The sequence below is a fragment of the Danio rerio genome, chromosome 8 (assembly GCF_049306965.1).
Source record: "Danio rerio strain Tuebingen ecotype United States chromosome 8, GRCz12tu, whole genome shotgun sequence".
In the NCBI taxonomy this organism is placed as follows: Eukaryota; Metazoa; Chordata; class Actinopteri; order Cypriniformes; family Danionidae; genus Danio; species Danio rerio.
The window spans coordinates 24,943,758-24,961,296 of record NC_133183.1 but is presented as its reverse complement, the minus strand read 5'-3'; the positions used below and the strand labels follow the sequence as shown (position 1 = coordinate 24,961,296).

Sequence of the window (17,539 nt, the reverse complement as noted above, 5' to 3'; positions counted from 1 at the left end):
TCACTTTTTTCGAATGTTATCACTCGATTGAATGGGTGTTATCAGTGGTTATAAGCTGATAGATATATTCCATAGGGGCCTTCTGCACCTACTGGTAGGCTCCAAAAGCTGTTATCATCCATTCACATGGTGAATCAGCTATACTAATAGAGAAGACTCCAGATCCAGATCTGTTTTTGCATTACTGTGGCAGTTGAGTTTAGGGTTGAGGTAGGGGTAGATGTTAATAAAATACAATTAATGGTAAATTTAATAAGTAATATAAATAATTCTTGTTAACTTCTGGCCACAGCCGTATGTGATCTATAGCTGATTAACCATGTGGATGGATGATAACAGCCTTTTGAAGAAAAAAGAAGGACCCTACTGACCCATATCTATTAGGTGATGACCACTGATGATGACTATTCAAACATGTCAAAACTTTCTAATCGGCTGATACTAATTCTGTATATTCAGTAATATATATATATATATATATATATATATATATATATATATATATATATATATATATATATATATATATATATATATATATATATATTTATTTCTATATATATTGAGCAAATGTAATGGACTATTTCTTTTTTCATTTTATTATGTATACACTCAGAAATGTATTCATTTTTCTTTATATGTGATCATATATTTACTTTATTTAAAACTTAGAAACATAACATAAATATAATTAAATAAAAAACACTTTTCAAAAAGGAATGACTACAGATTAAGCATAAAAATAAACAAATGGCACTAAATAAAACCAAAATGTAAATATTGTATTTTAAACGCAACCTTGAAAAAACAAAATAACAACGTCTAATGATGTTTCAGCTTAATGTTGTGTGGACTTTGTGTGGAATATGATGTCTATCAGACATTGGGTTTTCGTTGCCATACCTAATAAATAAATGTCAGTATTTGACGTCAATCTGACATTGGATTTTGGTCACTTTCCAACACAACCTAAAATCAACAAAATATTAACGTCATTTCACGTCGTTATTCATCGTCAAAATAACATTGTCTTTAGACGCTGGTGACTTAAATCTAAATTAATATGAAAATCTTATGAGATTGTGCATATACTGGGTTTTAATACCACAAAAAATATCAAACAAACAAACAAACAAAAACGACAGAGCATAATGAGACAATATACTTTTTATTTTGTCCATATTGCATGGCCCTTCTCTTGAATTTGTCTATGGATAAAAGTAGAGTTTTTTTGCTCATATTTACCAAGCCTGCCAATAATAATCTCAATATTAGTGGATAGCACTATATATGTGTGTGTTTGTGTGTTGGATAAAATAGCGCTAGTTTAATAAACACCATAAGGTTTAATCCACATTGCCGCTTATTCTAGCCAAAAACCGCCCACTTAGACAGGACAGACCAACACATATTGATTAAACCACAAAAATAGTGCCGTCTAGGTTCAGACTGGAAAACAATAACTGTTTCATAATTTATGACTGTTATTAAAGGAAATACTCAGAGTGGTGAGCCATAAATCACAGCATAATGAGCTGTAGATGCAGGAGATGTCATCATAAATTTCTGAATCTATAATATCTTTGATTGGGTTTTGCTGCTTAATGTTAAGTCTAGTCAGATGAGCAGAGATGTGGACTGTTTTATTCAGTCGGCTCAAACTAGTCTAAGTCTGTGCATGAAACACACCATTATAGCGAATGACCCTGTGAATCAGTAGGACCAGCACGTGATTAGATCATTCATTCATTCATTAGGGTGAAACATAGTCAAGTCAAACTCCATCTGGCCTCAGACTAATGAAGATGGAGAACTGGATCAAACATGGAGTGTCAAGGTGTAATTGGAGCATTTAGTAAAACCTGCAAAGGTAGAAAATGTACTGTCCATACTTCTTTACAGTGCATGAAACTGTAAAAACTAGAGAAACTACTTATTTCATAAAAAAATAAACAAATATATTAGGGAACACAACTAATTGCATAATAATTATAATAATTTTTTCTGATTATAAAACTAAATTAATGAAGAAATCTAACTTTAAATTATAGTGCTTTTATATGCGTGGAATACTACAGTGAATAATTTTTTTTAAATTCTTTTGTTGTCAACTAATTTATAGCAAAGCCTATAGACACACTATGAATGGGGGAAAAATGCAATGCTCAGTATGGCCGAAACAAAGAAGGAAATTCTGCCTTCCAGTCAGATTAGCCAATCATCAGTCTATATAACCCTGTGGCACTTTGGGGGAGGGGCCTATATAGATTCACTTGTTTGTTATGGCAATCCCTGTCTTTTGGTGACTACTGTGAGCATGTACGGCTTTTAATTGTAGAAATGAGATCACATCACATCCCATCACATATTGGGTGTTTCCAGTTTTATCCTTTGGTTTTGTCTCTGTTCTTCCAGTTTTTGCAACCGTGTCTACTTGTTAATGCAATTATGAAAAGCTGTGAAGCTATAAATGAATTTGGTGTTGTGAAATATTTGGCAATCGGTGGGTGAAGATTTTACTTGCTTATGTTTTCAAACAGGCGACGCAGTGGCGCAGTAGGTAATGCTGTCGCCTCACAGCAAGAAGGTTGCTGGGTCGCTGGTTCGAGCCTCGGCTCAGTTGGCATTTCTGTGTGGAGTTTGCATATTCTCCCTGTGTTCGCGTGGGTTTCCCCTGGGTGCTACGGTTTCCCCCACAGCCCAAAGACATGCGGTACAGGTGAATTGGGTAGGCTAAATTGTCCGTAGTGTATGAGTATGTGTGTGTGGTTGTTTCCCAGCGATGGGTTGCGGCTGGAAGGGCGTCCTCTGTGTAAAAACGTGCTGGATAAATTGGCGGTTTATTTCGCTGTGGCAACCCCGGATTAATAAAGGGACTAAGCAGACAAGGAAATATGTATTCAAACATCATTCCCCATTTAGAATATATGTGACATAGAACTGCCAGTGACTTGCGAGATCCAATCCGCTTGTTAAGTGGTGACATGTTTGTGACGTATGTAATACTGTTTCCGGGTCCAAGCCGCCATTTATTTGACTGGAGAAATCATTCGTTTATGATCACGTTTTTTTTCCTATCACACATTAAAGTTAATTTTACATAAAGTCATAGTGTACACAACAATCTCTGGGCTTGCTGCATAACAAATACCAAAAATTTTACAATTTTTCAAAAAATTAAACACTTTCTGGCCATCGGATATTAGGCATGGACATATATACTGCGATCGTGATTTTTAAAAGCATTAAATCACTTTGAAAACGTTCATTATTACCATTTCATGAGTCTCCCCATTCAGTTGAATAGAGCGCTTGGACCCGGAAGCCGCTTCGCGTGACGTCACACTAAACAAGCGGATATTCTCTGAACATATCTGAATATCCCTTGCACACAACGGCACACAGATTCCAATAGGCCCAAGTGTATTCATCCTTTAATTTTTGAAAATGCCGCTCGGAGGTCATGCACTGTATTTAATTTTACTGTATGCGAGTGCCGTAAAGGTGTGAGAAAGTTAAGCTGGTGCTGTAAAATCAATGTGCTGCATCTGATGCTATTGCTGTGTCTTTAATATAATGTAATTACTCCAGAGGTAAAAAAATAAATAAATAAAAATAAATAAAAATTTGAAAGGTTGATGGCTTTTTATTTGCATGTTGTTTTTTAATGTTTATTATTAACAATGCTACTATTAACAACTATTTTGTTCTTCAGTAGGTTATGGATAAAATATGGTAATTCTATTAGTTTAATAAAATGCCCCGATCCCCAATTTGGGAACCAGTGACATTGAACATAAATGACAAGTTCATATTTGGGCTTTACACATATAAAAATTAACACATTGCAAAAATTGCCAATAACAAATATGTACATTGAAGGTCAGAATTATTAGCCTCCCTGTTTATTCCCCCCCCCCCCCCCCCCCAATTTCTGTTTAACAGAGAGATATTTTTCAACATTTCTAAACATAAAAGTTTTAATAACTAATTTCTGATAACTGATTTATTTTATCTTTGCATAGGTGACAGTAAATAATATTTGACTAGATATTTTGGAGACACTTCTATACAGTTTAAAGTAACATTTAAAGACTTAACTAGGTTCATTAGGTCAACTAAGCAGGTTAGGGTAATTAGGCAAGTTATTGTATAATAATGGTTTGTTCTGTAGACTATCAAAAAAGTTGCTTAAAAGGGCTAATAATATTGACCCTAAAATCGTTTTTAAAAAAATTAAAAAATGCTTTTATTTTAGCCAAAATGAAACAAATAAGACTTCTCCAGAAGAAAAAAACATCATCAGACATACTGTGAAAATTTCCTTGCTCTGTTAAACAGAATTTGGGAAATATTTAAAAAAGAAGGAAAAAAAAAATCAAAGGGGGGCTAATAATTCTAAATATATATGCACATATATGTATGTTGAATGCATATATGACACATTTTATATATGTGAAATCCAAATATTAACTTGCATGTCATATTTGTAATTTGCATATATTGCCATAAATCAGATTTATGTGGGTAGGTGGCCCTGTCACAATAATCAATATATATACTTATCGCACAACACATGAACCTCAATCATTTTTGGTGATGCAATATATCGCCCATACATAAACAACTCTACCAACACATTAGCTGATGTGCAACATCTCCATCTCGATTGCAGGTGTCAATGTCAATATGGATTAAAAAAACACTAGCATTTACTATAAATTACTATAGTATATTTTCATAATGGTGTCTGACAGCTGAAAATAGATTTTGTACCAGATATCACAGCCTCTGTCCCTTTTTACCATGCACTTTTTTTTTTACATTTAATATTATTTATTTAGGAAACACGTTTTCACATTCTGATTCCAATGCCTAACTATTAAATTGTTAAAATGACTATAAATTAAATATTATCAAGAATAAAATATTATGTGTTCTTCAGAAGAGTGTATTGCATTTTGAGGATATATTGTCATTCAGGCATTTTATAATGAGTGACACAAACTGGTCTTAAAAAAACAATAATATTGTTCTTGGTGCAATATATCATACAAGAAAAATAGATATCGTGACAGGCCTATGAGTAAGTGCAGATCATGACTGTTGTGCTTGGTCATAGAGAATAATTAGTTGTTTTGGTGTTGTTGGGCAGACAGATCTCTTGCTGTGATCTTATTATAATATTCATAAATAACTGTACCGTGAGCGTCTGGATGCATGACTTAGTCTTGGACAGCAGTTTCCTTTACTTTTGTCTGCAGCCTTTGACAAGCACATGCTGTTTTCTGTTTATAAACATAAGTCTGTGCATGATGTATCCAGTCGTTTATCTTTAGGCATATTAATTAATTGATGCAAACCGTGTACAGTAGGTCACTTCAGGTACAACTAAGGGCAAAGGCATGCTTGCTACACAACAGCGTTACAGTAAAAAGGCATTTTCACGCTAATAATAGGCAAGACAGTATACAAGAGACAATTTCTTCCTATTGTCTCCTTTGTTGTTTCAACACGCTCTTGTTTGAGGTATTTTTAGCTCATTTCATGACTCACATTCCTTTGATAGTACTAAACCAAGAGCCAAAATAAATAAAACTAGGCTAATTCTTTATCTGATGAAATGTATGCGCTTCAGCTCGATGCCTGTTAGGTACAAATCTGAATCTGCCATAGAATCTCTTGTATCGCCACCAGCAGTACAAGACTCCGCAATGGAAAATAATAAAGACATTATTGTGTGTGCAAACAAAAGGTGACTGAATGATTCTGAATGATTCAGAACTCACTGTCCATTTAAAGACGATGGCCTATTCGGAGGAGTTCAGATTTAATGGAGAACATTGAACAATCGGAGACGTGTATATGACAATGCAGTCGAGTGTGTGAATGTACTGTACATTTGTCTTACACTGGTTCAGTTGAGTGCATCTGTTCTCCTGCAATTATCTGCGACGTCCCCTATAGATACGAAGAGTACAGTCAGAGAGATATGTGAGTGTACTTTATGCATGCGCAGAGCACATACACGACTACACATACATGCATATATTCATGTGAAAATTTAGCTTTGCTTGTGCAGGAATAAATTGCTTTTTCCTATTTATTTGAAATAAATTGTACCAATATTTCACTGTTTTAGTAGAGTGGATCAAATAAATACAGCCTCGATGAGCAGAAGAAAACACAAATATTACTTTCTCTGGAATTTTAATAAAATGTTTCAATAAAAGTATATTAGCGATTTCTTGTTTCTAATTTGATTTTTAAATGTTCTGAAGGTAATAGCTTGTTTTTTGTTTTTTTTAATGATACAAGCTTGTTTTACATTATTTGAGACCAAGTTTTGAGTTCAGTTGTCTTTTTTTATTTTTTATTTTTTTAGTAAATGCTCTAAATTTCAATATATTGATTTATGCTATAAATTAATTCATTTATAGAATTAAGTTAAAGCGCATCTATGATGATCTTTTGGAAGCTGTTTGGACAGAACTGTGTGTAGATATAGTGTGTCTACATTCATATTGGGGTGATTTAAAGACACTAAGTCCCTTTTTTAAAATATTCTGATGTTCAAGAGTTCACACTTAGATACTGTTTGACAACTTGTTAGCAAGTTAGCAGGTTTGGCATGCTGTCCCGGGAGAGAACCCTGAGCTCGGAGATAGTTGAGCCCAGGGCTCCCGCCAGGTCCATAAAGCATGAGAGGGGAGTACGAGGTCAGGTGTTCTCGAGAGCTCCCCTCGGCAAAAGAGGAAAGGAGGAGAAGGGGTGGATGGGGGGTTTCTTCGGAAAACGAAGATAGGGGTGTAGATCTTAGCTAGGTTATTTATAGTGAGTTTGGATCAATCCGATTGGCTAGCTAATGAGTGTAGATAAGTGGCCAGCTGCAGTCAATCATATCACGTGCTCCTCTCGAAATTAGTTTGTGAAACTTCATTTAAAATCGTATCCAAATACCTCCGATTTTGAGGAACACTGCAATGTGAGGTAGGAGTGTAGTTTCCCCACCCAGCGAATTGATTGACAATCGCGTATTAACATGTCTCTTTAGTAACATGTATAAGCAACTGAGATTAAAAGATCTGTTCGGCTCGCTGTGATCATCAATCATCATCAACGTTCAACGTTCAACGTATCAACGTTTTTAAAACAGTGCATGTTTGCAATTAATTACATCAATTTTACCATTTTTATCACCACAGCTGCATGTCAGTACAATTATAAAAGAACACGCTTCAATCCCTGTTTGTGGAGGTTAAATCTGGTTTATTTTGTACATTAACATAACGGATATCCATACAGCAGTGGATATTACTCTTTATTCCGTTAAACAGAAATTAAGGGAAAAAATAAACGGGGCTAATAATTCAGGGGGGCTAATAATCCTGACTTCAACTGTATATAGAGATTATATATATATTTTCTTATGCATGATAGTACACTGCAGTGCATCAGTGTGTGTGATCTTATTTACGTCTGCGGTTCTGCGCAGATTCGACCTTGGCATCAGGTCAGGTTGGACATTGCTGCCATTAATTTCTGTGCAGTTCTCTAGGACAGCCAGGGGCCTTCAAAGCCTGAAGCCGTGTGTCCTGACACAGTCAAATGAAGTTTAACACTGGGGCTCCTGGCAAATAAAGTGCAAGCTGACCACTTTGGCCCCTGGGACTCATGGCACATTTAGCAATAGATGAGCACTTGAACCCTGGGGCCCCTGTGACACTTAGTGTGAGCTTACACCGCTACTATTGCAGTCGTCTGACACTAGTCTACCCAATCGAGTGTTTTTAAAAAATATTGTTAAACAGGTGGCAGAGCAAGGGGTCTCAAATTCATCACACAGCAAAATATAGTGCATTTCAGGGCTAACAGAACAACACAGATGGTGGCACCAGCACCTGCTTTGCTAGGGCTCCACATGTCATTTTAATAACATTAAAAGTTTTTTGTTGTTGCGTAGCTTGACTTATGATTAGGGCTGCACAATATATCATTTCAGCATTGATATCGCAATGTGCAAATTTGCAATAGTCATATCTGCAATGTCAAGTTGGGGCTATAAATAAATCATGAAGAAGTTTTTAAGATGTGATTTGTGGAGTCAAAGTTTAACTCTAGTGTAAAAGAATTTTGTTTGAGTGAGTTTTAAAAGCATGAGACTGTACGACTTTAAGTGAAATTAAACTATTTAGGCAAGAGTTTGTCACTTTATCAAAGATTAATTGTTTCATTATTGATACAATGAGGACTAGTGTTATTTTACTTTTAATTATTGATTTTCTGTGCTTCATACTCCAAAATCATTAAGTTCTGTTTATTTCATTATATTTGCTCTATTGTTTTCATCTGTGTTTTATTTGTTACATTTAAAAATATATATTTTTTGGATAACTATTTAATTATTGTACAATTATTATTAATTGTATATTATTGTTATATTATTATTAATTCTTCCAAATAAAGTCATCTTGTGAAATTACAGTCATATCGCAATTTATACAACAGTTCTGTTTGGTTTTTGAATCTGAGTGGCAGATAGCCGTGCAATATATTGCCAGTAACATCACACAAAGGCCTCTTCACCTTCACTGTGTATTACTCCGCCCACATACAGCCAGCAACAAGCGGAGACGCTACAGTTTGACAAATATTACTGTTGTTAGACAAGAAAATGTACTTTTATGGCTTTTTTAGTCGAGAATATAGTTGTTTAGATTGCTACTATGCAGTTTATTTGTAAAAATAGTGCCTATTTTAAAATATTTACAGTTTCTGAGAGACAGCTCGTTGGTGGCCAAAGAAGACGGTTGACGTTGTCTATCCACAAGATGGCGCCAGGACCACATAATAAGCGATTGCTTAGTGCGTTTTCCTGAGCACGAATAAGAAGCTGAAAAACGGCAGCGTCTCGTTTTTTAAGGTGGACCGGATAGAGTCAATAAGAAGCTGCGAATAAGAAGCTGGATTCAGCCTCGTTCCTCCTTATCACAAACACAACAGCAGTCTGGTAAGTTAGTGATTACTGTTTTTTTTTCAAGGTTAATTATTGTGATTTTGTAACGGTTGCTTATTGGACACACATCAGAAGCGCCGCTTCACATTACGCTATCGAGAATCATTCAAACACTAGCTCTAAAGTGACATTGGTGAATTAGTAACGGCTTCTGCTGATCTGACGTCAGCTGCAGATGTGAATGATTGGTGGAAGAAAGTAGTTCCTAATACAAAAAGGTTTTAGACTCTCCGTGTTTGATTTTCTTTTTTGTATACAAGATTGCGCCGTCGAACTGTTGTATAAATGCAATATCACACTCGTAGCGGTGTGATATGGCTGTATATCAGCACTGGTGGGGCGCTAAGGCACTCGGCCTGCGGCCTCTGTGCCAAAGCATGCCTCCCACCAGTGCTGATATACAGCCATATTGCACTGCTACTCGTGTGATATTGCTCATATTTATTGCAGAAAAACTAAACATTTTAATTTTAGTTTTTAAAATATCGTGCAAGTTCAGATGCAAATTTATTTTCATTAAGAAAAACAGAACAATGTAATAGATGTGAAGTAGAGATAGCTTATCATACACATGTTTTGATCATGTTCTAAAATGACCAAGTTCTGGCAATCATTATTTAATTTCTTTTCAAATATTTTGCATGTATCAATTGACCCTTGTCCTATTGTAGGAAAATTAGGTTTAATTACAGATCCCAGTTTAGACAATAATACCAAAAGTATGATTTTGTTTTCAACATTAATTGCTAGACGTCTTATACTGCTTAAATGGAATGACAAATTTCCATAAACTTTTAATCATTGGATTAGGGATCTTATGTACCATCTTACAATAGAGAAGATTCGGTACTCCACCAAAGGCTGCAGTCAAAAATGTTATCTTATTTGGCAGCCAGTGCTGACATATATAGAGCAAATGGATCCAAACTTTATATGTGCAGTTTGACCGTTGTTTATTTGTTTCTTAATTTTTTTTCCTTCCCGCCATTTTATTTTATATAATTTTTTTTTCTTTATTTTATATTTGCTAAGCCTATTGTGACTCATTGTTAGCGTATATATGTACAATAGATAAGTGAACATATAAGGGAACTTTTATCTACTAGTATGGTATGTACGTCCAGTATATATGAAGACATGATGTAAAACATTAAAAATGTGCATAATATATCATATAGAAATGGTGCAGTGGGGCAGGGGGCTCTTTTGGAACAAAGATAACTTTTCTCTATTTTTCACATATTTTTGAACTTGTTTTATTGACCAAAATGTTGATTAAAAAATCTGAACAAAGAGAAAAACAAAACTATTTTTAAAACTTCTGCCTGTAATCACGATAACGCCAAGTAAACCGTATTAAAACTTTTTCATAACTTTATGCTTTCAATGACATTTGTTATGGACAACAAAAACCTAAAGGCATTTAAAACAAATGCAACACTAATATGACTTATTAACAAAAACACCTGGTATACTGTAAATCCAACATGCTAAATTACACATTGTGTGTTTTCTTCCATATTAAATTATTGTGAAAAAAACACAACATTAGCAAATTTGGTCTTTATAAATCACTTTTTGATGCATCAAGCACCATAATGTTTTTTCTTTATAATGGTTTTCTATGGGAGGAAAATGCCTGATATGCAATTTAGTGTGCTTTAGTTTAGCATGCTCCATCAATATTTTGAGTTCATCTACTTGTACATGTATTAAGGGTTTCCTGTTTTGATTCACGTCCAGCTAAATGCATTCGCTCCAGTGTTCAGTCTTTACTTTTGAACCGAGTTGATAAATAGTCAATGCAGTGTATAGTTTTTGTGTGTGTGTGTGTGTGTTTGTGTGTGTGTGTGTGTATATATATATATATATATATATATATATACAGTATGTATATGTGTATATATATATATATATGTATGTATATATATATATATATATATATATATATATATATATATATATATATATATATATATATATATATATATATAAAAGCTATTCCAGCGTTATGGATGTGACATTTGCAGTAAAAACTCAACATATGTTAACATTATATTGAAACATCAGTTTATATTTTCCAGAACAATTGACCACAGAAGTAAGGGACTATAAAATATCAATCTTTAAGCATGTTTTGTACTTCAAATGAGGAAAATAAACATGCATTATGGATGCGACAAAAAAGTCTGTGGGTTTGCAGTATACAACATACAGCCCAAAAGAAACAATGGTAATCAAAATAATAAGAGTTGGCTCTCTATAAACAAAAATGATTGATTTTATTTTATTAAATATTTTCACATTTATAAGGAAAAAGTGTTGTAGATGTGATGTGACATCTCTACATTATGGTTGGACAGGATGTGAAATTGTCATTTGTGTGACTTTGGTAAATCATATAGAATAGTTTGAAAACATTGACAGATGCATTTTTGAGCATTTCTAAAGTACTGTAAAATACTTGCTTACCCGAAAAACCCAGAAACAGTTTCCGTATTTTGGTATAAATACAATTTCAACAGATGACTTTAATAGCTCTATTCCAAAATACTTTAGATTGATTAGGATGATTTTGTAGTGGAGTTAAATATAAACATCTTTATGTAATTTATTATATAGATTTAAAAACAAACTACAGTGATAAAAAAACAAAACACAATGGAGCAAATGTTAAAGTGAAATAAACTGCGCTTTATGGTTTTTCTGGAGGGAGTCAGTATTCGGGTACAGCAATTGAATAGTCAAATGTAAAATAACACTACATAGTCCCTCATATGAGTTATTCAATACAAATCATCTTTATTAAACAGCTTTATGCTCGACTAAAATGCTTTAAACTCTTAAAATGCTCACATAGTCGCAGGCCTAAAATTCCATTCTATTCTGGTTCAATTCTACAGTCTATCCACAAATCTGGTGTGTTTTGCCCTGCAGATTGCAGATCATTGCAGATCTTGCGATATGACTATTGCGGATTCACACATTGTGATATCGGTGCTTAAACGATATATTGTGCAGCCATAACCACAAAGCTTCTTCTATATAGAAATCAACAAATGTGTTCACTTGCTTGTTCACAGAATCAGACAGGTGAGTTACCTGATGCTCCTAAATCCTCACAAGCAGAAACGAATGAAAAATGCCCCCCAGTCTGAGGCAAATGATTGCACATAAACGAAAAGTGACAGTCAGTGGGCAGAAAATGACACGCTGTGGGAGAGAAGAGAGAGAGAGAGAGAGAAAGAGAGAAAGAGACCCGTGCGACAAAATAAAAGTGCAAGAGCGGGACAGAGAAAAAGAACAAGAGAAAGAGTGTGGGAGAATCACCCTGTCATTCATTCACACTCGGCTGTGGGGAGAAATGAAAGACTGTGATTCATTTCTGTGATGCTTCAGATGGGTGAAAAGGGCTTGTTTTACAAAGCAAAGGAACTGATTGTAGACCTCCTCTCTTCTCTTTCAGATTTTGTGGCCTGTGTTTGAGAGTGCATGTGTGTGTGTGCATATATGAGTGTGCGCGCGTGAGGGCGAGCGTGAAAGTGTGTGTGAGCACATCCACATGGCCTCCATGCAGGACGGGGTGAACTTCTCTGCTCATCCCTACGGCAAAGTACTGCTGCTGGGGGCCATCGCCGCCGCCTCAGCATTCGTGGTCACCATCCTCATTGTCGTGCTATGTGTAGGCTGCCAGAGGTGAGTTGTGCGCACAAATACACACATGCGTGGTTTGTTTATATTCTTATTCAGAGGCACTTGTTGAAACCTCTAAACAAAAGTTGCCTCAAGTAGGGCCCGCAGGCCAAAATTGGCCATTGTAACCTTTGATTTGGTGCACCATCCCATCTAAGGCCCCGTTTACACTGCCAGTTAAATGTTACCCAATTCTGATTTTTTGCTCATGTGTGACACAGATCGGATCTGTTCTATGACCACACAAACACAGGAAAAACGCATATGTTTGGATATTCAGAGATCGATTTCAGGCCTTCTTCATATGTGGATATAATGGGATGTGTGACAATGTGACTTTCATGTAAACAGGCAGATTGGATTTATTGTGGTATTCCGTTTTGTACATCATTAAACTTGCATCAATGTGGTACTTCTCCACAGTTTGATGACATAGAAGGAAGTGTGTGTGGAGGCGCAGACACAGTAAACAACAACAACAGAGGAAACATAGAGGAGGAAAGTGGTTATTCGCCACAATTTTCTTTGCTCCAGACCTGAGATCTCTCTCGTACCCACAAATTTCTCTGAATGATAGAGGAGACCATATATAAACCATAGGCACAAGCTGCAATGACGGCCCTTTCCCTCTTCCTCCACCTCAAAATCATTTTAAAGTTGGGCGAACTTCGCATATTTGTGAAGCCAAAAGCCATCAATCGTGGCTAATGTGGCACAGATGCTAGAACCTGCCTTTACGCATGCACGACATTGTCAATTGCATGGCAAGTGTAAACACATGAATCAGATATGGGTCACAATTAAAAGAACGTTTAAACGGACAGGCAAAAAAAATCAGATATAGGCAACTAATCGGAGCATCAAGACCTGACGGTGAAAATGTAACCTAAGAAGAGAGTAAGAAGGATGGAAAGGGTTGGGGCGAATGCCTTTAAAAGAGACGGTTATTAATAATTCGACATAACCTTTTTATTTGTTTTATTGCTGAGCTACAAAAAAAAAAACTGAAATGAAATGTTTCAATTAAATGTTGTACATGAACTGATTTTTATTACTTTTCCTTCAGCTTAGTTCATAATTATCAGGGGTCGCCGGCCATCACTATTCCTGCATATGTTTTACACAACGGATGCCCTTTCAGCCACAACCCAGTACTGGGAAACATCTATATACACTCCTCATTCACACAAACACATTTATACACTATGGCCAATTTTGTTTAACCAATTCACCTACAGCTCATGTCTTTGGACTGTGGGGAAAAAACAGTCTACATGTAAACTCCACACAGAAATGCCAACTGGACACAAATCAAGTCGCAAATCGAGGCAAAAACTAGTGTAATTCCATTCTGTCATAAATGAGATGGTTTTTGTTTTACTGTAATCAGTTCATTATAAAATGCTGTATTAGTTAATGTAAAGCAATGTTTTCAAGTAATTTTAAATATTAGAAAATTACCCATGGCAACTATATATACCTTCGGCCCACTAGCCTCAATCAAGTTTGGTTTTTGGCCTTTCATAGAAAAAGTTTGGGCACTCCTGATCTAAACTAAGTATAGGACATAGCTTGTCCTGCTTTTGTGCTGCGGATGTAATAAATCAAATCCATTCCATTGAAAAATAGATTTTTCTTATTTTTGCCTGGTATACAAAAAACTAGGGCTGGGCGATATGACAAAAAAAAAATCTTGTTTTTTTTATAAAGTTTGACCGATTCACGATTTCGTTTTTTTTATTGTGTAACTAGTCAACTTTAAACATTACAATAACATGACTGAAGTAACATTCACTATATAAGTAACTTGAAAAGCCATCTGATTAAGGAACATTGTATTTTTAATGGCCATGCCATACATAAATTGGCCAACAAGCTGTAAGTGAATGTAAAACAAATTCACGAGTTAAATATTGTTGCAGAAGATTAATATATATATATATATATATATATATATATATATATATATATATATATATATATATATATATATATATATATACACACACACACACACACACACACACACACACACACACACACACACACACACATTTATATATATATATATATATATATATATATATATATATATATATATATATATATATATATATATATATATATATATATATATATATATATATATATATATATATATATATATATATATATATATATATATATATATATATATATATATGCAAATACTGCAGTTGCAGGAAAACAGAAGTATTTTTGCAAGTCTTGCTGAGCCTAGGAAAGATTGGCTGTCAGCTCGGCTTTGACTTCTGATTGAATGACAGGTTGTAATGCTTCTGCCATTTTCTTAAAAAGATACAGTGGAAGTAAAGGACTGATCATGGAAACTGTAAAGATTAATTTAACCCAATGCGTGAAGTTGTGGACGTATAGCAGGAGCGAATACAAGCACTAGATGTGTGTCTGATATAAAATAATATATTTATTCTATTTTTCTGCAATTTCTCAAAACATGTCGGCGAGTCAAAATTGGGGATAAAACCAGGCAGTCTGCACTTAGCATAACCCAGAACCCCAGGCCTAATGAAGGCCTATAACGTCAAATAAGACGTCATACTAAATTTAAAACACTTGAAAACAAAGTTGTTTAAATATGCCGGAATGTGTTTAAATCCATTTCTTGTGTACTGATATTAATTTGGAAGGATGTTTTATTAGTTGAACAATCAGTTGTGTTGTATTCTCTCCCTTAGAGCTTCATTTTAAATCGTATTACCTTTTAATCTTTAAATCAAATTACATTGGCATTTCCTTGACTAAACAGTGGTCCAGAATCCAGTGTCTGAAGATGACTCCAGATAAAACTAAATATGACAAAGCAAGCATACATATAAGCTTAATCAATTAAAAATGAATATATATCTTAAGCGGGATTCCCCTAGTCTTTGGAAACAGAAATAAATGAAAGAATATTCAAGTGTGATTTTTAGTCCTGGAAATCTAAAAAATCTGGAATCATTTTCACATTAAGGTAATTTTCACATTGTTGCTTATAACCGTCTACTGTAAAATATTCTGTACTGTAAATCATATCACTGTTAATCTTAATATTAATACATTAGTAAAATCTCCTTTAATATGAAGCTGCATATCCCATTTCTGCAGTGTGTTTGTTCCAGGATGAAAGCCAGAGATCACCTGTCTTCACCATTCACTGCCACTAAATCCTTGAATAGAGCTTATTCAAAAATGGTGAAGATATCATTTTAACATGGCAATGATGTTTAAACAGGAAGCGTCTGTTTTTTCCCTGTGTCTCTCTTGTGAAAGCACAGAGCACACTGCATGAATGCTAATGTTTCATTTTGTCAAACTACATGATGCATCTGGTTGTGGAAAGACAAAGGAAAAGCATTAGGGGAATAAGAGATGGAGAGAAAGAAGTGAGAGAGACAAGGACAAGGGTCAGCTGAATTACAGATGAGCAAAACAAGAGTTTCCTATGGGAAAAGTAAATGAGAAAACTAAAGTACAGTAGATGTGTGGTATGTGGAGGCAGGAGATCTTTGCAACTTTAAGTAATACAATGGTATTTGCCCTTTGGTAACTATTCAGTATGATAAACAAAGAACTGATTATAAAAGAGTAGTACGCACTGTAAAAAATATTCGTACATTCTATTTTGTGATTCATGGTATTTTTCCTCCATTTATTTATGCTTTTGAATTGCATTATGAAACCTTGATCCTTCTTCCAACAACTTTTAACCTTAAGATCTCAAAAAAAAGTGACTTTCATGAACACTTTTAATTGCTTGAGGTGATGTATTGTCTAGATTGGTGTTGCATGGTACAAAAACCTTGTAATAAACTCCCAGTACAGTTTCTGTTATTTTACAGATGTATTACTCTATATTGTTTCTTATACGTTATATTATTTCAAACTACTAAAATGTCAATAAAAGTCATTTTGTTAAACTGTAGAGTTGAATTTTCAACATTAAAAATTGACAGATCATCAAAAATTTACAATTGACATTAAATGGAATTAAAAAAAAACTATTAATTAACAGATTTAATTTTTACAGTGTTTGTAAAATCTAATTTGCCTGCATTATATATCTTATCTTGCATTTTTGTTGGACCTGGCCATTTTGAGCAGGACACTCTCGTAAATTGTCTATCAAGTCCAGGGTCAGGCTAGTATAATGCTTCAATTTTAAAGCTGCCATAGGATGCATTGATTCAAAATGTAATAGTAGGATATCTACAGGGTGGGCCATTTATATGGATACACCTTAATAAAATGGAAATGTTTGGTGAGATTAACATCCTGTTTGTGACACATTAGTAAATATGAGGGGGCACACTATGCAGGATGGGTGGTGACCATGGTGGCCATTTTGAAGTCGGCGATCTTGGATCTAATTTTTGTACAATTTTTGTGAAAATACAAGATGTGCAGCACCTGAAACTACGGATACTGGAAGCCTGTGCTGCCATTTCTCCTGCGGTGTTGCTATCAGTGTGTGAAGAGTGGGAGAAGAGGGTTGCATTGACAATCCAACACAATGGGCAGCACATTGAACACAAGTGGTCAGAAACTTGTAAATAACTCATGAAAGAATAGTTACGTTAAAACCAAGCACACCATTGTTTTTCTTGTGAAATTCCCAATAAGTTTGATGTGTCAAATGACCCTCTTCCTATTGAAAAAACAAAAATTGGATCCAAGACGGCCGACTTCAAAATGGCCACCATGGTCACCACCCATCTTGAAAAGTTTGCCCCCTCATATATACTAATGTGCCACAAACAGGACATTAATATCACCAACCATTCCTATTTT

General features: G+C 34.7%; 2 protein-coding genes across 4 annotated transcripts in view; one reads left to right on the top strand and one right to left on the bottom strand.

Moving 5' to 3' along the window:
- Positions 1–17,539, bottom strand: part of nkain5 (sodium/potassium transporting ATPase interacting 5) — a 73,343-nt gene that overhangs the window by 34,907 nt on the left and 20,897 nt on the right. The gene's annotated exons all lie outside the window — the stretch shown is intronic.
- The window catches only part of si:dkey-70p6.1, a 42,919-nt gene that overhangs the window by 12,809 nt on the left and 12,571 nt on the right, over positions 1–17,539 (top strand). For all 3 annotated transcript variants that reach the window (NM_001123314.2, XM_005167052.6, NM_001045205.3), the window contains exon 2: positions 12,483–12,712. In NM_001123314.2, the coding sequence (NP_001116786.1) occupies positions 12,579–12,712 (134 nt within the window). In that variant the 5' untranslated portion in view covers positions 12,483–12,578. The remainder of the gene's footprint in view (positions 1–12,482; positions 12,713–17,539) is intronic.